The 22,431-nt window shown below is 52.3% G+C and overlaps 1 protein-coding gene across 5 annotated transcripts in view; it reads right to left on the reverse strand.

The window, feature by feature from the left end:
* The window catches only part of MYO7B (myosin VIIB), a 98,742-nt gene that overhangs the window by 35,853 nt on the left and 40,458 nt on the right, over positions 1–22,431 (reverse strand). For all 5 annotated transcript variants that reach the window (XR_008500976.2, XM_054477148.1, XM_054477149.2 and 2 more), the window contains exons 8-19: positions 21,896–22,009; positions 20,311–20,464; positions 17,793–17,869; positions 16,604–16,723; positions 16,168–16,310; positions 14,284–14,494; positions 13,703–13,838; positions 10,066–10,229; positions 8,743–8,880; positions 5,990–6,142; positions 5,301–5,399; positions 2,372–2,466 (exon numbers count right to left, since the gene is read on the reverse strand). Coding sequence is in view for 4 of the 5 variants with exons in the window: in XM_054477148.1 (XP_054333123.1) it covers positions 2,372–2,466; positions 5,301–5,399; positions 5,990–6,142; positions 8,743–8,880; positions 10,066–10,229; positions 13,703–13,838; positions 14,284–14,494; positions 16,168–16,310; positions 16,604–16,723; positions 17,793–17,869; positions 20,311–20,464; positions 21,896–22,009 (1,604 nt within the window). In the remaining variant the exon portion in view is untranslated. The remainder of the gene's footprint in view (positions 1–2,371; positions 2,467–5,300; positions 5,400–5,989; positions 6,143–8,742; positions 8,881–10,065; positions 10,230–13,702; positions 13,839–14,283; positions 14,495–16,167; positions 16,311–16,603; positions 16,724–17,792; positions 17,870–20,310; positions 20,465–21,895; positions 22,010–22,431) is intronic.

Here is a 22,431-nt window from a genome sequence, read left to right on the forward strand (position 1 = left end):
GGCATTGTGGAGGGATAGAGTCATCGACCAAGGGAATGGGATAGAGAACCTAGAAATAGACCCACACCACTAGGTTTTGATAAAGATGTAAAAGCAATTCATTGAAGGAAGGATAGACTTTTTTTATGAATAATACTGGGGAGACAACCATAGAAAAAAATTTAAAAGAACCTTGACCTAAGTGTCACGCTCCATACAAAAATTAATTCAAAGTGGGAATGTATCATGGACCTACATGTAACATATTTAAAACTATAAAAACTTTTAGAAAAACACAAAAGAAAATCTTGACAAAAAGAGTTCTTAGACTTAACACTAAAAGCATGATCTATGAAAGAGAAATTTGACAATTAGACTTTACCAAGATTAAAAACTTTTGCTCTGCAAAGCCCTCTTAAGAGGATGAAGAGACAACCTACAGACCAGGAGAAAATATTCACAAACCACATAGCTGACAGAGGACTAGTATCTAGAATATATAAAGAACTCTCAAAACTCAACAAAGACTCCAATTAGAAAACAGGCAAGCAACATGCACAGACAGGTCACCAAAGAGGGGACACATACATGACAAGCACACACAAAGGTGTTCCACATTGGGAAATGGTAAGGACAGCCACAATGAGAGACTATCACATACCTATCAGAAGGGCTAAAATAAACAGTGACAACATCAAATACTGGTGAGGATGCAGGGACACTGAGTCAGCCAGACATTGCTGGTGGGAATGTAAAATGGTACAGCCACTCTTGAAAACAGTTGGCAGTTTCTTAAAAAACAAAACTTGTAACCACTGTAGGACTCAGCAACTGCACTCCTGGGCATACATCCCAGAGAAACAGCAACTGATGTTCTCATAAAAACCTCATAAATGTTCATAACAGCTTTATTCATCAAAGCCAAAAACTGGAAACAGCCCAGATGTCCTTCTACAGGTGAATGGTTAAACAAACTGTGGTGTATCCATCCCATAGAATACCACCGAGCAATAAAAAGTAACAAAATATTGGCTAGGCGCAGTGGCTCACATCTGTAATCCCAGCACTTTGAGAGGCTGAGGCGGGCGGATCACTTGAGGCCACGAGTTTGAGACCAGTCTGGGTAACATGGCGAAACCCCGTTTCTACAAAAAATACAATAATTAGCTGGGCATGGTTGTGGGCGCCTGTAGTAGTCCCAGCTACTTTGGAGGCTGAGGTGGGAGGATAGCTTGAGCCCGGAAAGCAGAGGTTGCAGTGAGCCAAGATTGTGCCACTGTACTCCAGCCTGGTTGACTGAGTGAGACTTTGTCTCAAATAAATAAATAAATAAATATTAATGCAAGCAATAACCTGGATGAATCTCCAGAGAAACATGCCAAGTGAAAAAAGCCCACCCCAGGCTGCATGTTGTATAATTCCACGTATATAACATTTGTGCAATGGCAACATTCTAGGAATGTGGAACAAGTTAGAGGTTGCCGGGGTTAAGCAGGGCTGGGGGCGGGTGTGAGGGAGGGGGCGTGGCTAAACAAGGTTGCAGAAGGAATCCTGGTGGTAAGACGGTTCCACTGGGGAAAATGGGTGAGGATTATGGCGATATCTCTGTATCATTTCTTACGACTGCATGTAAATCTACAATAATCTCAAAACAAAAAGTTTAATTTAAAATGTTGGGAGTCAGAGTGGCCAGCCTGCCTGGCCTCTGACCATGTGGGCCTGTTTGGTCAGATGCGGCCTGTTGTCCTGAGATCGGCAGCACCAGGGCCTGGCCCTGAGCTGGCCTCCGGCTTCCCAGGAGTAGAGCTGCCTCTCTAGCTGTGGGCCCTAGCTCCCTGCTCCCTGCCCTGCTCTCTGTCCCCTCATTCTCTATTCCCGGGGCTGGCTGTCTTCTACTTTCTCATGCCTGGGTTTCCAGCCCTTGCTGTGGTGACTCAGGAACCCAGGTGAGGGTGGGGCAAGGCAGCAGCGCTGCTGATCTGCTGATCCTGGATTACAACTCAAGCGGTACCCTCTTACTGACCAGCGAACCCAGGCAAGCCATGGATTCTTTTCCGTCCAAAAGCAAATTGCCTCACAACCCAAACCCATACGCTTTGATATAATGGAAGTGGAACGTCAAACCCTGGTTGAGAGCGGGGCTGCCCCTTCATTCGGCTCCCGTCTCTTGCATATGGAGTGTTTTTTTGTTTTTTCCAGACATTCTAATAATGTATCTGAATTCTCTGGCCAACACAGGCTGCAGTGTCCCTGGTTGGAAGGCATTGGAAGATCTCAGTAACCCCAGGGAGGGCCCAGCAGGAACATGTGATCCTGGTTTGTGGGCTGCAAGCCTGTGTGGGGACACTGTGGGCAGGAGTGGGCTGGGTGGGCCTTGGGGTGTGGCTGGCACCTGTATCTGTAGCCCCGCAGGACTTTCTGGATGCTGAGCGCCGCTCTGTCCAGCACCTGGCTTCTCTGTACCTCCAGCAGAGTGTCCTGATGATCCTGGAACGGGAGAGATGCTGTCACTGGGCTGCTCACCCTCACCCTACAGCCCCTGCCTGGGGTCAGGGCTCTGTCTCCCGAAAGTAGCATCTCTCAGGCTTCTCCCAGGAGGGCAGGCCAGAGAAGGGGGCCCTCAAAGTGACCTTGATGTTGCTCAGAGACAGGAGCTGCAACTATACCTCCCACCCCAATCCAAGAACTTCCCACATTAGCTCTTTCTTCTTGCTAATTCAATCTGGTATCCTTCATTTCTACTCTGAAGAATTCAAGAGGGGGCACAACATTTTCCTGAAGTTGTGTTTTATTTCCCAAAATTCATGTGACATTTGCATTCAACCGTGTAAAAGCCCCATGCTTGTTTCAATATAAAAATGTTTCCCTCAATAATAGTGGGAGACTTTAACACCTCACTGTCAATATTAGACAGATCATCGCGAAAGAAAATGAACAAAGATATTTAGAACTCAGCTCTGGATCAAGTGGACCTGACAGATATCTACAGAACTCTCCACCCCAAAACAACAGAGCATACATTCTTCTCGGCACCACGTGGCACTTACTCTAAAATTGATCACATAATTGGAAGTAAAACACCCTCAGCAAATGCAAAAGAACGGAAATCATAACAAACAGTCTCTCCGACCACAGTGCAATCAAATTAGAACTCAGGATTAAGAAACTCACTCAAAACCACACAACTACATAGAAATTGAATAACCTGCTCCTGAATGACTCCTGGATAAATAATGAAATTAAGGCAGAAATCAAGAAGTTCTTTGAAACCAATTAGAACAAAGAGACAATGTACCAGAATCTCTGGGACACAGCTAAAGCAGTGTGAAGAGGGAAAGTTACAGCACTAAATGCCCATATCAGAAAGCTAGAAAGATCTCAAATCAACACCCTGACATCGCAACTAAAATAACTAGAGAATCAAGAGCAAACAAACTTCAAAACTAGCAGAAGACAAGAAATAACCAAGATCAGAGCAGAACTGAAGGAGATAGAGATACAAAAAACTCTTCAAAAAAATCAATGAATCCAGGAGCTGGTTTTTTGAAAAAATTAATAAAGTAGATAGACCACTACCTAGACTAAAAAAGAAGAAAAGAGAGAAGAATCCAATAGACACAATAAAAAATGATAAAGGGGATATCACTACTGAGCCCACAGAAATACAAACAACCATCAGAGAATAGTATAAAAACCTCTATGCAAATAAACTAGAAAATCTAGAAGAAATGGCTAAATTCCTGGACACACACACCCTCCCAAGACTTAACCAGGAAGAAGGTGAATCCCTGAATAGATCAGTAACAAGTTCTGAAATTAAGGCAATAATAAATAGCCTACCAACCAAAAAAAAAGCCCAGGACCAGATGGATTTATAGCTGAATTCTACCAGAAGTACAAAAAGGAGTTGATACTCTTTTTTTTGAAACTATTCCAAACAATTGAAAAGGAGGGACTCCTCCCTGACTCATTCTATGAGGCCAGCATCTTCCTGATACCAAAACCTGGCATAGATACAACAAAAGAAGAAAACTTCAGGCCAATATTCCTGATGAACATCGATGCAAAAATTCTGAATAAAATACTGGCAAACTGAATATAGCAGCACATCAAAAAGCTTATCCACCACGATCAAGTTGGCTTCATCCCCAGGATGCAAGGCTGGTTCAATATATGCAAATCAATACACATAATTCACCACATAAACAAATCTAAAGACAAAAACCACATGATTATCTCAACAGATGCACAAAAGGCCTTCGATGAAATTCAACATCACTTTATGTTAAAAAACTCTCAATAAACTAGGTATTGAAGGAACATGCCTCAAAATAATAAGAGCCATTTATGACAAACCCACAGTGCCCTGAGATGGTCCCTCTGCTGGCCTTGCCTCCCCAACTAAATTGGAAGCCACTCTGCTTCTTCCCACGCATCTTAGCCTCTGAGCCCCAGCACAGCCTGACTACTGCGCAGCCAAATGGACAGACAGACCGACTGGAGGGCTGGGGCCAGGACGTCCCTCTGATGACACATAAGGGCAGGTGGGCAGGCACTATGGGGGAAGAAGAAGGGGCAGCAGGGATGGGTGGGGGCTCAGGCAAGCTGGCAAAGCATCCTCCCAGCTCTGCTCCCAGTTACTCTTCTTCCCTCTCACTGTGCTGGCCCGCTGAGGCTTATGAGACTAGGGGACAGGGAGGTTCCCTCCTCAGTGGCTCTGACCCAAATGGCACTTCTGGAGGGCCCCGAAGCTTCCTTTGTGTGACTTCAGCTCCCTGTGCGTTCTGGGGGAGGCAGGTTGTGGTGGTGATGCTCGCACAAGCCCCACTAAGGACAAGTCACTTTGTGGAGAGTTGACACACAGCACCCTTTCACTAAAGCAGTAGCCCTCCGGGCTCTGCAGAGGCTGGGCCTCCCCAGCGTGGGGAAGCCTGCACGGCAGGATGTGGCTCCCAGCATGATGGAGGCCAGGTCTCAGGACACCGGCAGACCGCCCTGAGCTCCTGGGTGCTACCCCGTGGCTGGAAGGTGCCTCCTCTGCACCCTCAGGCCTTGCCCTAGGTATCCCTTTGAGAAGCCTCCTGGGCTTCCACAGGCTGGGCTGGCCCTCCCCGGTCCCCTCACCACCACCTCATTGTCCCCTAGCATGACGTTCTACATCCAGGGGTGCCCTGAGGGTGGGGACCACGCTTTGAGCTGCTGCCCAGTGCCATTGGCTCAGGGCACATGGAACATGGACCATGGACCCCGGGCCTGGTGCAAGAGCTGACAAGCCCACATGCTGCAGGAGGCCGAGGCCAGCTGGTTCCTCGGAGTCTCACCTTCAGGAAAATTTTGGTCTTCCCCACTTTCCAGTCTTTGTCTGTCCGCAGCCACAGGTCAGTGATGCCCAGGGTCATCTGGCGGAACTTGCCTCGCAGCTGCCAAGACCAAACGGGGGTATCGGTGGGAGGTGGGGCAGAGACCCCTCGGCGGCTCTCTGGGGGTGGTGTCTCCCTCCTCCTCCCACAGGCTCCCCCATCAGGGGCTGCCCCCCCACCCCCGCCCAGGCACAGGCACAACGGGAACCTCGAATAGGGGATGGGGTGAGGAAGGAACTCGGGGCCTGGGGCCTCCATGTGTTGTGGGACTCGGCCCAGGCCAGGCCAAGCCTCACGATGGCTGAGGGTTCCAGACAGGACAGGAAGAACCTCGGGCCCCAGTAGCTTTCTAGCCACACCTCGGCTCCCTGACACGGTAGGAGAGAACGTGTCTGCTGTACAACTACAGACATGTTCCAGAAAGAACCGCTGCGGCCGCCAGCTGTCCCAGACCCCAGGGAAAGCCCCCTCACTTCCGCGGCGCTGGGAGAGGGAGAGGGCAGGGCGGGAGGAGGAGACAGGGAGGAAGGACAGGGCTCATCGCAAGGCTGGGCAGCGGGAGACCCCCTCGGTACTGGGGGCTGGAAGTGCCCAAGGCCGAGGGGAAGGCCGTGGATGGCCAGAGGTGGCCGTCCCCGAGGGGCGCTGACCTGCATCCGCACGGCGTTGGGCAGCAACACGCCGAACCTCTGCGAGAACTCCTCGAACGTGTAGCGGATGGGGAAGCCGGACTTGCGGATGTGCACGGTCTCCATCATGCCCGAGTATCGCAGCTGCCGCAGGCACAGCTCCCGGTCGAACAGCTGTGGGCGGACACGGGGCGCTGACCCAGCGCAAGACCCCCTTTCCAGCCACCCCCCTTCCTGGCACCCCACCATCGGGCACGGGCCCACAGCCAGAGGTCAGTGTGTCCAGCCCCTCGCCCCGCCCGCCCCCACTGTCCTCCAGAGATGGAAGAACTAAACAAATGCGACTTCAGTAAGGCTACATTTTGAAGAGAGTGGTGCAAGTAATTGAAAAATCCTGAGTGTTGTCAAGGAGATAAAAGTCAATAGCATGGAAACTGTGGCACCCACAGAAACACAGTACTCCCATCACTCTCAACTACCCGAAGCGCTGTGAATGTAAACGTCCTCTGAACGTGCCCAGTTTAAAATGCTTTTTTAAAAAACAATTTTTAATTTTATTTATTTTTTTGAGATGGAGTCTCGTTCTGTCGCCCAGGCTGGGGTGCAGTGGCACGATCTCGGCTCACTGCAACCTCTGCCTCCTGGGTGCAAGCGATTCTCCTGCCTCAGCCTCCCGAGTAGCTGGGATTACAGGCGTGTAGCACCACGCCCGGGTAAGTTTTATATTTTTAGTTGAAGACGGAGTTTCACCATGTTGGCCAGGCTGGTCTCCAACTCCTGAGCTCAAATGATCCGCCCGCCTTGGCGTCCCAGAGTGCTGGGATTACAGGCCTGAGCCACCGTGCCCGGCCCAGTTTAAAATGTTTTTAAGCGCCCCTTGCCTATATAGGTCAGGTTGGAAAGCTGCCCCGCAGGCACTTGCAGTTTCATGGTGCCTCCCCCACAATAGTTAAATGAAAAAATAAATCTACTCAGAGGCAGAAAATATCCTAATCAATTTAGTCTCTCCCTCCCTGGAGATGGAGGTCAGAGTGAGACCTGGAGTGGCCGGGGCGGCAGAGTGGATGGAGGGCCCTTGGCCCCAGGAAGCTGAGCCGTCTTTTGCTTGGAGGCGAGTGTGACTGGCAGAGAAATGGCATGATGACCTTCCCTGGGGTGTCAGGCTTCAGCAGGGGTTCCAAGACTCTGCCATGGCTTGGATTCCGGAGAGCCCCCCTCCACCTACAAGCCAGGAGTCTCTGAGGGACCCTGGGGAATGCCCTCTGATTTGGCAGACCCACCAGCGGGCACTGTTACCCTACCTGCAGAGTCACAGCGCCAACTGCTGGTGGGGTCCAGGTTACACTGTGCTTAGCCTCGGGTAAGTGTTTAGCTGCGCTTCACTGACGATTTTCTATGGGCCTGGTGTTTCTCACTGAATCTTTACAACATTCCTACCTGGTGGGGGTGATTGGCTCCAACTTAAAGATGAGGTGCCTGAGGCATAGGGCCGCGCTTCTAAGGAGCTGAGCCTGGGTTTGAACCCTGAGCCTGTCTGGGCTTCCCCTACACACCACACAGCAGGGCAGCTGCCACCAATGAGAGATATCCCAGCTAGAGGCACTCTCAACCCCGGAGCTTCAGCCTCAGGCCTGCCTGCCTGTCCTGCAGCTCCCAGCTCCCAAGGTAGGCAGGGTGGGAATGAGTCAAGGGTCTCTGGGAGCCCAGCTACTTCTCCCAGCAGTTAAGGAACAAGATAGGTTATCTCATATCTGCCTATTTTGCCTTCAAGGAAGATGCAACCTAGATTTCATAAGGCAAGCCCCATTTTATTTTTTTAGAGACAGGTCTTGCTCTGTCACCCAGGCTGAAGTGCAGTGGTGTGGTCATGGCTCACTGCAGCCTCGACCTCCTGGGCTCAAGTGATCCTCCTTCCTCAGCCTCCTGAGTAGCTGAGACTACAGGCACATACCACCATACCTAGCTAATTTTTATACTTTTAAATTTTTTTGCAGAGATAAGGTCTTGCTATGTTGCCCAGGCTGGCCTCAAGCAATCCTCCCGCCTCAGCCTCCCAAAGTGCTGGGATTACAAGCGTGAGCTACTGCACCCAGATCAAACTCAATTTTACATAGTTTTGTTCTTTCCAAAAGGCATTTAATTTCATGTAATATTTTTATTCCCTTATGGGGATATAACCATTTTATATTGTTTCAGCTCATGTCTTCTAGTTTGGGGAATCCCTGCATATGCAGCCTCTGGGTGGGACTCCCCAGCCAATGGAGCAGGGACTCTCTTGTGGGCAGGGAGTGGGCTGTCACCCCCTCACCATCTCACATCAGGTAAAGCTGACTCTCTGCAGGGCTTGGTGAAAGGAGTGGTGTCAGCCTCTAAAGTCCTATTACTGATTGCTGCCTTTGTTGAGTGTGGTTTACATGGGACATGTACTGCAAACCTCATGTCCAACCCTCAGTGCATTCCTGCACGCAGGAGCAAGTCTGACTTTACAGAAGGGAAAACTGAGGCTCACAGCAGCAAAGAGCCAGGCCAAGAACACACAGAAGATGCATGGCGGAGCTAAGGGAACTGAGGTCTCAGCAACCCAAAGCTCTGCAGGTCACTGACCTTCACATGACCTAGACTGGTCGGCTTACCCCAGTGTACTTATCTCTAAGGTAGGGGCAGTAACAGCTCTAACACTAGCCAGGCCCTGGCAGAAGGAGTGACCACAACCCTAGAGGCCATCAGCCTCCTCCTCCTCCCTCCTTTGCTGTGCCCCAGCCTCCTGTCATTACCAGCGGCTTCTTATACTCATTAGGTTTGATGCAGCGGATGAAGTAAGGCTGGCAGTTGGTCAGGATTTTCATCAGCTGGTCCAGAGACTGTTTGAACTGGCTTCCTAAGGTGGAGGGCCGTTTATTTGAGTCTGCAGACTGCGAATGGAAGCACAGAGCACAAGTGGATCTCAGGAGCCATGTCCTGGGACAGCTGACCCTGTAGCCCAGCAAGGGTTGCTGCCAAGGTCCCACAGGTGGGGTGGTGCATCCACCTATTCAAGAATCCACCCACCCACCCATCCATGTATCCATCCACCCATTCACCCATCCACTCACACACCCATCCATCCACCCACCCATCCATCCACCAGGCCACCACCCATCCACCCACTCACCCATCCTTCCACCTGCCCAGCACCCATCCACCCACCCACCCATGCGTCCATCCATTCATCCACCCACCTGCCCATCCATCCATCCACTCACCCACCCACATAGCCACCCGCCCATCCATCTATCCATCCACCCCTCACCCATCCACCCACCCATTCACCCATCCATTCACCCATCCACCCACTCATCCATCCACCCACCCACCACCCATCCACCCACTCACCACCCATCCATCCACTCACCCACTCACACAGCCACCTGCCCATCCATCTATCCATCTACCCACTCACCCATCCACCCATCCATCCACCCATCCACCCACCCACCCATCCATCCACCCACCCATCCACACACCCGCCCACCCATCCATCTATCCATTCACTCACTCACCCATCCACCCAACCATCCACACACCCATTCACCCATCCACTCGCTCACCCATCCACCCATCCACTCACTCACCCATCCATCCACCCATCCACTACCCATCCACCCACTCACCCATCTATCCACCCAACCACCCATTCACCCATCCATTTACCCATCCACCCACCCATCCATCCACTCATCCATCCATCCATCCAACCAACCATCCACACACCCATTTACCCATCCACTCACACACCCATCCACCCATCCACTCACCCACCCATCCATCCAACCACCCATCCATCCACCCACCCACCACCCATCCATCCACTCACTCATCCACCCACCCACTACCCATCCACCCACTCACCCATCTATCCACCCACCCACCCATTCACCCATCCATTTATCCATCCATCCATCCATCCATCCATCCATCCATCCATCCATTGCAGGTTTCCCAAGTGCCTACTGCAGGCTGGGGACCCAGAGGTGAGTAAAACAGTCTTTCCTGTACATGTCTGTCTGGCCCTGTAGCCATCAGGGGTGAGAGACCCAGGAGGGTGCCTGGGAGCCCACCTTGAAGAGATGGTTTCCTGCCTTTGCCTGGCGGATGGTCCCATGGCCCAGCCTGGTCTCTGCTAACTCCAAGTTGAATATCTCCCTCAGAAACTTGTTTTTGGAGGAGTAAACCAGGGTCAGGATATCTGTGCTCAGCACATCTCGGTTCTTCTCCAGGAAGCCTGTGGGGACACAGGGCCCACCCAGCATCCCAGCTTAGCCATCACTGCCCACCCCTGGGGAAGAAGAGGGCAGTGTGGGGGAATACAGGATGCGTGGAGGAGCCCCCTCCTACAATGGCCCCATTAAGGCCATGCTCTCCACCCCTCTACCCAGGCATGGCCCCCACCATCTACCTAGCACAAAGTCACTTCTCCTATCTAAATTCTGGACCCCCCAAATTCCCATTCCCACTCCAAACCCCCTTATATAAGCTGCCACATCCTCCTGCCTCTGGGCAGATCCTACTAGGGCTGAGGCTCCTTCAGACTAAAATTAGATGAAGCCTCCAGAAATAGGAGAGGGGCAGTGTCATGGGCTAAATTGTGTCCCCTAAAATTCATGTGTTGGTGTCCTAACACCCTATACATCAGAACATGACTGTGTGTGGACATAGGGCCTTTAAGGAGGGGATTAAAGTAAAATGAGGTCATTAGGATGGGCCCTAACCCAGTGTGACTAGTGTCATTATAAGAAGGGGAGATGAGGCTGGGCATGGTGGCTCATACCTGTAATCCCAGCACTTCGGGAGGCTGAGGCAGGTGGATCACAAGGTCAGGAGTTCGAGACCAGCCTGACCAACATGGTGAAACCCTGTCTCTACTAAAAATACAAAAGTTAGCCAGGCATGGTGGCATGTGCCTGTAATCCCAGCTACTCAGGAGCCTGAGGCAGGAGAATCACTTGAACCCTGGAGGCAGAGGTTGCAGTGAGCTGAGATCACACTATTGCACTCCAGCTTGGGTGACGCAGTGAGACTGTCTCAAAAAAAAAAAAGAAAGAAAGAAGGGGAGATGAGGACACAGACACACACAGAGGGAAGGAAGGCCATATGAGGACACAGAGAGAAGACGGCCATCTGCATACAAAGGAGAGAGGCCTCAGAAGGAATCAAACCTGCCAGCACCTTGATCTTGGACTTCCAACCTCTAGAACTCTGAGACAATAATTTCTGTTGTTTAAGCCACTCAGTCTGTGGTGTTTGTTACTGCTGCCCTAGTGACTAATATAGGCATGGCTCCAGGGGGTGAGAAGATCCCACGTCTCCCCTCAAGCCATGAGTAAGAATGGCCTAGCCCTGCAGTAGGGACAGAACCACACTGAGAAGGCACTGAAGACGAGCTGCTCCTCAAAGTCAGGCTCCATGAGGCCAGGGGCTGCACTGCTTGGTCTCTGAGGACCAACTCCCAAGGGCACGACCCTGACTTTCCTCTTTCACTTTCCTCCCCTTAAGTCACTCCAGCTTTTAGTGGTATGCTCTGTGCACACCTGCACAGCCTGCTGTGGATCTGGGGAGGAAGAGTCAAGGATGGTAGAGGGAAGGGAGCCTGTTTCCCACCTCTTCCTGCAGGTGTCTGTGAGGGGAGCAGCACCAGGGGGGCTGCACTGGGTGCTGGGTGGGGGGTAGACACTCGGTGACACCTTGCACCCCTGAGGCTCAGGCAGAGCTCCCCAACCAGGGACAGGGAGCTCTCTGGATGTTTTCAGGGTGGGGAGGGTTGAGACACTCCTGGGTTCAGTCTCCCAACAGGGAGAGTAAGTGAAGCCGAGGTCATCAGCACAGCAGGGTATCCAAAATAAAAAGAAGGCTTAGCTTTAATTAATATTTCTGCAACCAGAAAGTCTAGAAAGAATCGACCTTAATCTTAGCATTATGTAAGTTTCCTATCATTTCAAAAAATAAAACTCAGCCTTGAATTGCCCCATGGAGGATGGGCTTGGTATCTTCTTTGTATCCCAGGATCCTGCAGGTCCAACTGGCTCCAGCCTCTCCCTTTTCCAAGAGCCCAAAGCCAGGATGTGGCAGGAACTATGAAGGAGCCACGGCACCTTTCCCATTCTCCCCTGGCCTCCCAAAGCCTAGCCTAGCCTGTTCTGACCAAATGATCACCCTCTACTCATAAGAATCATCCCTGGATTCCTGTCCCCAGTTAAATAGACTAGAACACCTCCTCATTCCGCCACATGAGGGCCAGAGAGTGACCCTCTGGCTGCCTCGCTTTCCTGAGCACAGCAGCCCATGGCCACCTTCCTCATTTTTCTTAGCACACCCATAGGGTGACCACCCCAGGCCTTCACTTCTTCAATCAAAACCATTACCGATCCTCTCTTAACATATCCCAAAATTAACTCAAAATGGGTCAAAGACCTAATGTAAAAACTAACACTAAAAAAATCTTAGAAGAAAACATAGGGATAAATCATCATGACCTTGTATTTGACCCTGGACTCTTAGATATGGCACAAGCAAAGAAAGGAAAATAGATAAGTTGGACTTCTTCAAAATGAAAGCTTTTTGGGCCTCAAAGGACACCGTCAAGCAGATGAAAAGACAATCCACAGAATGAGAAAAAAATTTAATCACCTATTAGGTACTTGTATCCAGAATATATAAAGAAGTCTTACAACTCGACAATAAAAAGACAACCCAATGAAAACACGGGCAGAGCATTTAAACAGTCATCCCTCCAAAGAAGACGTGCAAATGGCCAAGAAGCATATGAAAAGGCAATCAACATCATTAGCCATTGGGGGATGCAGATGCAAATCACATTGAGACTTCAAACCCACTAGGGTAGCTATAATAAAAAAAGACAGACAATCACATGTGTAGGCGAGGATGTGGAGGAACTGGAGCCCTCATACACTGCTAGTGGGAATGTAAAATCATACAGCCGCTTTGGAAAACAGTTTGGTGGTTCCTCAAACAGTTTTACATAGAGTTATCATATGACACAGCAATTCTGCTGCTAGGTAGATACCCAGGGGAAATGAAAACATATGCCCACACAAACACTTGTACATGGGTGTTCATAGCTATGTTATTCATAATAGGTAAAAAGTGGAAAAAACCCAAATGTCCGCCAACTGATGACAAGATAAATAAACATTCCAGATAATGGAATGTTTTTCTGCAATAAAAAGACATGGAGCACTGACACGTGCTACAACATAGATGAACCTTGAAAACATGACGCTAAGTGAAAGAAACCAGCCACAAAAGACCACGTATTATATGGTTCCATTTATGCAAAAAGTCAGAATAGGCAAATCCATAGAAACAGAAATTTGGTGTTGCCCAGGGCTGGGGGGAAATGGGAGTGATTGCTCATGAGGGGTTTCTTTTAGGGGTGGCAAAAAAGTTCTAAAATTGTGGCAATCATTAATATACTCTGAATATAGTACAGTCAAGTCGTACACTTAAAATAGTAAATAACATGGTATGTGAATTATGTCTCAATAGAGTTATTACCAGAAACAAAACAAAACATGCCTGATTCACTCCATTTTCTTTCTCCAGTAGAAGCTATACTACTCATCCCTCTGCCCCACTGCTAGAGCTGCAAAATAGTCTCATCCTCTGAGCCTGCTTTCCATGGTCTCCCTGGAACCCGGTCCAGATTTGGAAGGGGCATGAGAGGAGAGCTGCACCCACCTTCTGCTTGGTAGTACACCTCGCCGGCAAAATGGGCAACGCCAAATCGAGCATCGTGGATGTTCTTGGGCTGTAGGAAGGCCTTGTTATTGGCGTGGACACTGTTCAGTTTTTGCAGCATGGTGAGATCTGTCCCCTGGAAGAACCCGGACACCCTGTGGGCTGAGGTCCCAGAGTCCAGCCATGGGGAGGTGAGGCTCAGGGACTTCCTCATGGAGGCAAAGAGATCTGGGCTCAGAATGATTGAGGGCCTCTGTACAGACAGGAAACTAATGCCCAGGGGTCAGTGACTTGTTGCAGGGAGTAAGGGCTGAGCTGGGAGCAGAAGCCGGGTCTACCACCCTCCACCACCAGCTCTTCTGCTCCACCCTCTGAGCTACCGTCTGAGGACCCCAGCAGTCAGAGAAGTGAGCCTTGGAGAGGAGGGTCTGTCTGGTTAGGCTTAGGCTCTTCTGCTTATTCCTGGCAGAGGTTTTAGTGACTCTCAGAACAAGTGGCCCAACCAAATGGAGTTTCCCAGCCTCCAAGAGGAGACCCATAGCAGGGCCTCCACCAGAAGGTCGGCAGGCCTGAACACACACCTGCGGGAAGCGGCTTTCTTCGTCCAGGAGGGAGATGATGCTCATGGGCTTGAGGGCCAGCAGGTCCAGGGTGGGCCGATTGTCAGTGTAGTGGATATAGTCCCAGGAGATGTTCTCCGAGCGGTACTCCTCTTGCTCCATGGTGAACACGTGCTGCACAAAGAACTGCTGCAGGTGCTCATTGGCGAAGTTGATGCAGAGTTGCTCGAAGCTGTGGAGGCAAGGTCACTGCCCAGGGGTGGAGTGGGGCCAGCTGAGTCCCCGCTGCAGCAGGCTGGAGCCATAGGATCACCAGCCATCTGCACACAGCTGCATACAGATATGCCCACAGATGTACATCTCGTGTACACACAGATGCACACTCATTCCTGCACACTCTCTCTCCTCTGTCTGCCTCCATCACCGTCACCTTCTCCACCCCATGGCAAAAAGACAAAGAAACGAGGAGGCTCAGCATATCATCAAGTCCTCGCCTTCAGCTTCTCACAGCCCCCTGCCGGGTCCTCTGCCAGGCCTGCCCACCTGACACTGAAACAATTCTTGTGGTCTAAGTGCACACTAGCAGCCCTACCCATGAGCCTTGGTATTGAGACGAGCTTCCAGAGACCCAGCATTGAGTGCCGGGCCCCTCTGCATCAACCAGGCATACGTCCTACTGTCCCTGTTCCCAGCACTCCAACCTGCACTTCCTCCTGCATTCCCTGCCTTGGGAAATGGCCCCTCCACCTACCACCCCTGGCTCAAGTCAGAAACCGAGGAGTTTCTGTCTCTGTCCCTCCTCTCCAGTTCCCATCAGTTGCCAAAGTCTGGCCCATGCTATCTCCAATACCTGTCTCTCCCAGGGCCAGACACCAATGATCCGAATCACACTTGAGCTCTCTATGCCTTAGAGAGTGCACTGGGCTAAGTTCTGCCAGCCCTGCCTCTCCCACCTGACTGCAGTGAGCAGGCCCCTGCCCTGCACGCCCGGCTGGCCCTGGGAGGGCTGAGATCCCAGCGTGATTGCATGTGGAATGGCTTGCGTCTTGACAATCCTGGCTGTCCAAGGGGGGCCCTTCTAAATCACTCTCAGATCAGACAGGCCTTGGGCAAGGTCAGGCTAGCCCCCTGGCTCCTCAGACAGGGCCCAGAGGCCTCTGCTTCCTGGAGCCAGTGGCCCGGTCTCTGTCCCATCAAGCCCTTTCAATGAGCTGGCTCAGGTAAGCTAAATCGCAAAGCTAGTGTTGTCAGCCTGCTTGTCCCAGTCTTCATGGGACTCCTCTTGCTGGTGATAGTGCCCCTGAGCATCACCTGGCCTGGCCTGGCCTGGCCTGGCTCCGTTGCCTGGTGCCCTCACCACCTTTGTCTATCTGACCCCCGGCCTTCATTACAGTCATAGCTTGCAGCTATTTTCTGACCTGCCTCCTGATTACAGCTTTCCAGCTTCTAGTCTGGGGTGCCAGAACACTGGGATGCCAGGTCAGAGGAGTCCTGCCGTGCCTTACCCCACAAATTAAAAAGTCAGGGATGGTCCACAAATGCTTCTAGCTTCCCCTACTACCTAAGATGATAAACCAGCCAGATGCAGATGAATCCATGTTATTGATTTCCGTTTCAACCCTGACCTCGTGTGATAATCCACTCTGGCTCACGAGGACAGCAGGTGGCCCAAGAGGGGTGACAAATGCCGGGGCCTCAGCCTGGCTCTCAGGGACAGCTTTTAGTTGTACGGCCTTCTCTAGATGGCAGGAGACAGCAGCCACCCCATGCAGAGCACAGGACCTGTTGGGACTCGCCAGGCCTGGGTGCAGGGTGATGGCTCCCCTCCAACTTGCCCCCTTCGAGAGGAGCTGCTTATCTTCCATTTTCTGGAAGCAGTGGGGCTGGGATCTGAGATCTTCATACCTATTGCTCTCGAAATTTTCAAAGCCAAATATGTCCAGGAGGCCGATGGCCCTCCGCACATTTTTGGGGTCCTGGGCTGGTGGTGTGAAGATGGCGGCATTGATCTTCTTGACAATCCACAGGAAGAGGTGCCCATAGATGCCCTGGAGAGACACGCGGGTGGGAGAATCCTGGGCTTGGAGGCTCAGGAGGAGGTTACCTCCAAGTTCACCTGCAGAGGCCGAATGTCTTGGACCTACTGTGGATGTTATCCCTCCTTCAAAGGCAAGAAGCCAGGGCCCAAGAGGCCGAGGAGTCCATGGTCACCAGGCAGGTGACTGGCAGAGTGGGGACCTGCCCAGGGCCCTCTGCTCCATCCTGCCCTCCACTGGCACAGCAAGGAGCAGAGCCATGGTCAACAGATGGCCATGTAAGCCCTGCTCTCTCAGCTCTGTACCTTGACAAAGGCGTCCCTCCGGTCAGCAGCCTGGGCAATGTTCAGGGGCCTAGTGACAAATTCCCCTCGGATGAGGATGGTGTGCTTGATCAGACAGTCCCGGAGCTCCTGGTGCTGCACCTGGGGAGGCAGGTGGGGGCTGCGTCGCACCTGTGGAGCAGGGCCTGGCCCAGCACTCTGACCTGCTTCTGCCAAGTCTTGTTCCCTCTCGTGACCAAGCACCTATGCCCACCTGAGGGTGGGCGCTGCCCGAGGCCAGGGCCAGGGCTCTGGGAGCTGTTAGGGAAGGATTCTCCAGCTCGGTGGGTCAAGCCCTTAGTGGGTCTCCTGGGGGCTGAGAAAGGGGCTGGCTCCCCCAGGCTGGCCTTGGAAAACCAGGGTGAGGGAGGGATCTGAGGCCAGACCTCAGGCGTATCCTAGCTGAAATCAGTCCTGCCTGAAGGCTAAGAGTCTAAAGGAGCAAGGGAGTGTGCTGGGCCAGCCCTCCACTGGAGCTGACAAAACCCAGAGTTTCTGAGTCCCCTCGAACCAAAAGAAGAATGTTAATAGCAAAAGGTACCTAATATGATTGCTTGCTTTATGTATTTATTTCTTGCTCCTGATTCTATTAATTTTCCATCAGAACTGTCAATGGGGGTGACGTGGGGTGCTGCCATGTCCCCATTGCAAAGGTAGCCCCTCACTCAGGGCCTGCTGCCCTTCCTTTAAGCCAAGGCTGCATTTGGACTGGGGAACAACTGGGAAGGCTAATGGGATGGGCCCCCGGACTCACTGGCACATTCCACTCTCCCAGAATAGCGCAAGCCCCGGAGAGGCTCTGGGGTGTGAGGGCACAGGGCAAGGCTGGTCTGATGGGTGGGTTGGGGCCCGAGTGGGGAGCCTAGGGACAGGACAGGGTGGAGGGCGAGGATGCTGAGACACGGCCACTGACAAGCAGGAGGGAATGCGGGGAAAGGGAGGGAACATTCATTAAAGCCAAACTGGCCATTCTGCTGCTCTGTTTGGCACTGCCCCACTCTGTACCCACCCTCAGGCACCTGCAGTATACAGAGGGGAGGGGTTTGAGCCTAGGGCCTGGGAGAGAGGCAGGGGCCTGGGTAGGGTTATGAGAATCAGGTGTCAGGGGTCTGTCAGCCCAGGCCTCTGAGGCCCCCCACCAAAATGGAAGCTGTGGACACAGCAGCCCTACCTCCAGTAACTTCATCACGGTGGGAAAGGCGGGCGTCTCCATCACGTCTGAGGCATCCAGGTTCTCGAAGACTGAAGCTAGATAGAGAAGCAGGAATCCTGAGTGGGAAAGCAGCCAGTCCGACAGGCCTGGGCCCATGGCAGCCCCAGATCCACTCAGGAGGACAGCTGCCCCAGCGTGAGCCACAGCCTCTCCCAGGGTCCTCCCTTTGAGGGAGCCAACGGCCCCATGACCATGGGTCATTCACACCTTAGCTGTTGGTGAACGTGGCAGACCACTTCCTCTTGGGGAGACCAGGGCCCTGGGTCAAAGGGAAGTTTAAAGAAAGGTGGGCTTATTTGGAGGGAGAAGTCTGACTTCGGAAACACAGCAGACACTGGCGCTGGAGAGATGAGCCATCAGGCCCCTCAATCCACGCTGCTGGGTATAGAAACCTGGACATTTCGTTATTTATTCAGTCATAGGAAGCAAAGCACTAATGGAGCTCCAGCTGTAAGCCAGGCCCGTCGCTATTGCAACCGTCTCCTGACTGGCCTCCCAGCTTCCGGTTCCTCCTCTTCAACCAACGTCCAGCTTAGGACATGCCAGGCTGGTGGGGGACGGGACCTTTGGGTGTCTTTGTTTTTGCTTTTTTTCTTTTTTAAACTGAAAAAAATTGGAGATAAAATATACAGATAAAGAAGTGCATAAAACACAAAGCTGTGTTGTAAAGAATAAAGTCAGCACCACGTAACCACCGCTAAAGCCAAATCTAGGCTCTGCCAGCACCCACAGCCCTCCGAGGTCCTTGTGGGCTGAGATTATGTCCCTCTCCTCCAGAGGTAAGCACCCTCCCAACTTCTAACTTCCTAGCTTTTTATTCCCTACATAGAGTCCCTAAACAGCATTTAATGTGCCTGCTTTTAAATGTTATATTAGTGGGCCAGGCGCAGTGGCTTGTGTCTGTAATCCCAGCACTTTGGGAGGCCAAGGCAGAAGGATCACCTGAGGTTGGGAGTTCGAGACCAGCCTGACCAATATAGTGAAACCCCATCTTTACTAAAAATACAAAAATTAGCCGGGCTGTGGTGGCAGGCCCCTGTAATCCCAGCTACTCAGGAGGCTGAGGTGGGAAAATCGCTTGAATACGGGAGGTGGAGTTCGCAGTGAGTAGAGATCCCACCACTGCACTCCAGCCTGGACAACAAAGCAAGATCCTGTCTCAAAAACAAACAGACAAACAAATGTTATGTTAGTGGATCTGTCTGCGTTCTCTTGTGCCTGCTTCACTTCCTCAGCATCATGTTTCTGATGCTGTCCCAGGCCCCGGTGCCCACCTCTGGTTAGCACCCGCCTTTCCCTGGCCGAAGTGTGCAGTCTGGCTGGTAGACAACAGATCATCCCAGCTGCAGCTCGCCTGGAAGCAATATTCTCACACGGCATGAGATGGTGGCCCCAGCTCTTGTTTTCTATACGGACACCCCATTGCTCTAGAACAGTTTATAAAAAGTCTATCCCTTCCCATTGCTTTGTGAATGGTCTCTCCTTAGTTCTAGAGCCAGCCCTAATCTCTTCACATATTGCCTCTGCCCCTTTCTCTCTCCTTTCCTTTAGGACTCCGATGAAAGGTGTGCTCCCTCTGCCACGGTGTTCTCCCAGTCTCCACCTTCTCTCTGACATTTCCCGCTGTTCCTCTCTCCATGCTGTACTCAGTTTCTCCTGATTTTCCCTCCAGCTCACACATTCCCTCTCCTAGACAGGCACAGAATCCCTTAAACCATCCATTGGGTTCTTCCTTTTGGTTGTTGTATTTTTTTTAAATTTTAGAGCGGAATTTCTATGTGGTTCGTTTATAAATCTGTAATGTCTTTAAAGTTTCCCATTCGCTGTCTAAATTTTCAAGCTTGGCTGCTTCTTTTCTTGAGCAAAGTAAGCGGAACTTCTCTAGTCTGTGTCTAATAATTCCAACTTTGAAATCTTTGTGGATCGATTTCTACTGTTTATGATTTCTGCCGGTTCTTGTTCATGGTAGCTCATTTCCTTGTTCCTATTTATTCCTAGCTTCATGCTGGATGTTGTGTTTGAAAAACTACCCGCAGGAATCATTTGTAATCTAACTTGCTGGTGCTTTCTTCCAGTGAGGACTGTCAGTAACTTCCGTTAGGTGCTTGGGGGTGTTCACAGGTCAGGACACCTTAATCCCCAGACCGCCCCATGCTCACAACCTGGTTTGCAAGTTCACACGTGGATTTGTTTACTCTGGCTTACCTGAACCTTAAGGGGGAAGCCCTTTGGGGTCCCAGCTAAAAGTGGAGGATGATTGGCCATAGTCTCCACCTGTGGAGAGCCTTAGGCTTTGACGTTTTCCCCTTCGCATCATGAGGCCTCCAAAATCACAGCTGAATTTTTTAGATATATTTTTCCAGGCCTGGGTTGGACCACAGGATCCTTCCTGTGAGAACCCCTAGAGATGCCTTCCTGCTCCTGTCCCCTTCCCTCTCCCTCCCCAAGGGTGCGGTTGGGGCAGAACTGGCATTACCCATGAACCCCACGTTCCCCAGGTGGAGAATGGCAGCCAGCAGCTTGGTGAGGTCCCAGCTCTCGGAGTCAGAGAACTGGAGGATCTTCATGGCCGAGCGGATGTGGGCGTAGTCCTTGGCGTCGTTGAGCCCCTCACAGGAAGTGCAGTTCCCCTGCGGGACAGGGCGCCTCAGTGAATGGGGCCATCCCTTGCCCCACCGCCTCCCTCCTGGGGCCAGCAAGGCTGAGACACTGCACTTCATAGGCACTGGGTGGACCGTGTAGGGTCCACGCTCAGAAACTACATGCAATTCTTTTCAGAGGCAGAATCATGACACAGTAGCCACAGCATGATCGGACCTCGCAGCCAGCACCAGCATTTAGCCACTGTGTGATCTTGGCCAAGTCACACTTCTTCTCTGATCCTCTATTTGTCGTTCATCCCTCCTCGAGCCTGCCTTGTCCCTCTGGGGGACACTGTGGGTTTGTTCCTTGAAGAAATGCTTTCCGAGGCTCACCATGGGCCAGGCCCTGTGCTGTGCATCCAGGGGGGCAGGCAGGGAGCCAGTGACCATGCCAGGGCATTTGCCTGTTACAGGTGCCCAGACCACAGGGGCCGGGGCCAGCCCTATCGAGAGGTGGAGAAAGGCTTCTTGGAGGAGGTGCAGAGCTGGCCCCACCGCCTCTGAGGACAGAGGGCAGTTTAGGCAGAGGATGATGGGAGCAAGGCCATGAGGTGGGGAGGCAGGGATGGGGCTATGCGGAGGCTGGGGTGGGTGTTGAGAAGGGAGAGGTCGGCAGAGGAGCAGATCCTGGAGGGACTTGGAAACCACGCCGAGGAGTTTGGACTTCTACCCTACACCGCAGGGGTCACTGCAGCAGTGCCATCCAAAGCATGACACTACAGTGCAAACCTTCCTACAGGAAGAGCGCTTTGGCTGCAGGGTGGATGACAGATTAGAGGTCAAGACTGGTGACGGGGGACCCATGAAGTCCAGGCAGGGGCTGGTGAAGGCCTTGGAGCAGTGGACCCAAGAGAGAGGGTTGCATGGGAGAGATCCCAGAGGCAGAACGCTCTGGGTCCACTCCGTGGTCAATAAACCAGAAGATGCAGTTTTCCTGAGGGCCAGGGCACCTCAGCTAATGAGCGATGGCTGTGGTGCCGCCCTGTCCTAGGTGGCGGGTGCAGCTGGGAGCACAGGAAGGGCTTTGCTTTCCTGGGGCCCGGGGCTTACGTTTTAGGGGGCCTGCAAGGACAGACAATTGGAGTGAAATCAGGAGCAGGAGGCCTGTGGGCAACTCCCTGTGGCCCACTGGGCACTGGGAGCCTGTCATCCAGTGGGGACCAAAGGAAGATGAGGTCTGTGGGGAGGCCCCGGGTCCAGCCTGGGGCATGGGGTAGATGTGACGGGGAAGCGGGAGGCACGCAGACAAGGTGATTCCCAGCACAGAGGGGCTGGCGAGGAGAGGGAAAGGGAACCAGCCCCGCCTCAGGGGCCCGGCCAGCGTTGGGCTTCTCTGCAGCTGTCACGGAGGGTGGAGCGGCACCAGCTCTTTTTCCTCCCTTCCAATGGCTACTGGGAGGCAGCAGGTGGGCAGCTCACCACGGTCAGGTAGTGGTACTCGGAGGGCGTGCCCAGGCTCAGCAGCTGCTTGTCCTCAGCACTCATCCCCATGAGCATGCAGTAGAAGATATGGTAGTTCCGCTCCTCGGGGGCCTGGGAGGGAGGAAGGGCATTCCAGACAGATTCGTGAGCCATTCCCCTGAGGCCTCAGGGCCTCAGACTGCCTCTGCCCAGCCCAGCCCTGGCCTCTGCTCCAAGTCTGTCAGCCAGGAGCAGCTCTGGCACTGACCCAGGGCCAGCCTGGCTTGGTCGCTGTCCCTGTCCCGGGCCTCCACGGCTGTCTCATCCCTGCCTTGAGAACTCCATTTCCCTGCATCTTGACTGCTCCTCGAAGCCCTGACACTGCTGTGCCCAAAGTCCCCAGGCCAGGAGTGATGGCACAGAGTCGGGGCTCTCTTATAGTCCCACAGTCTTCACAGGCACTTAGTGACCCACAAGAGATCTGACAGCCACGGGGCTCCCTAGGCCTTCGGTATTTTTTTTTTTTTCTGAGAGAAGGTCTTGCTCTGTCACCC

This window comes from Pongo pygmaeus, chromosome 11, assembly GCF_028885625.2.
Source record: "Pongo pygmaeus isolate AG05252 chromosome 11, NHGRI_mPonPyg2-v2.0_pri, whole genome shotgun sequence".
Classification (NCBI taxonomy): domain Eukaryota; kingdom Metazoa; phylum Chordata; class Mammalia; order Primates; family Hominidae; genus Pongo; species Pongo pygmaeus.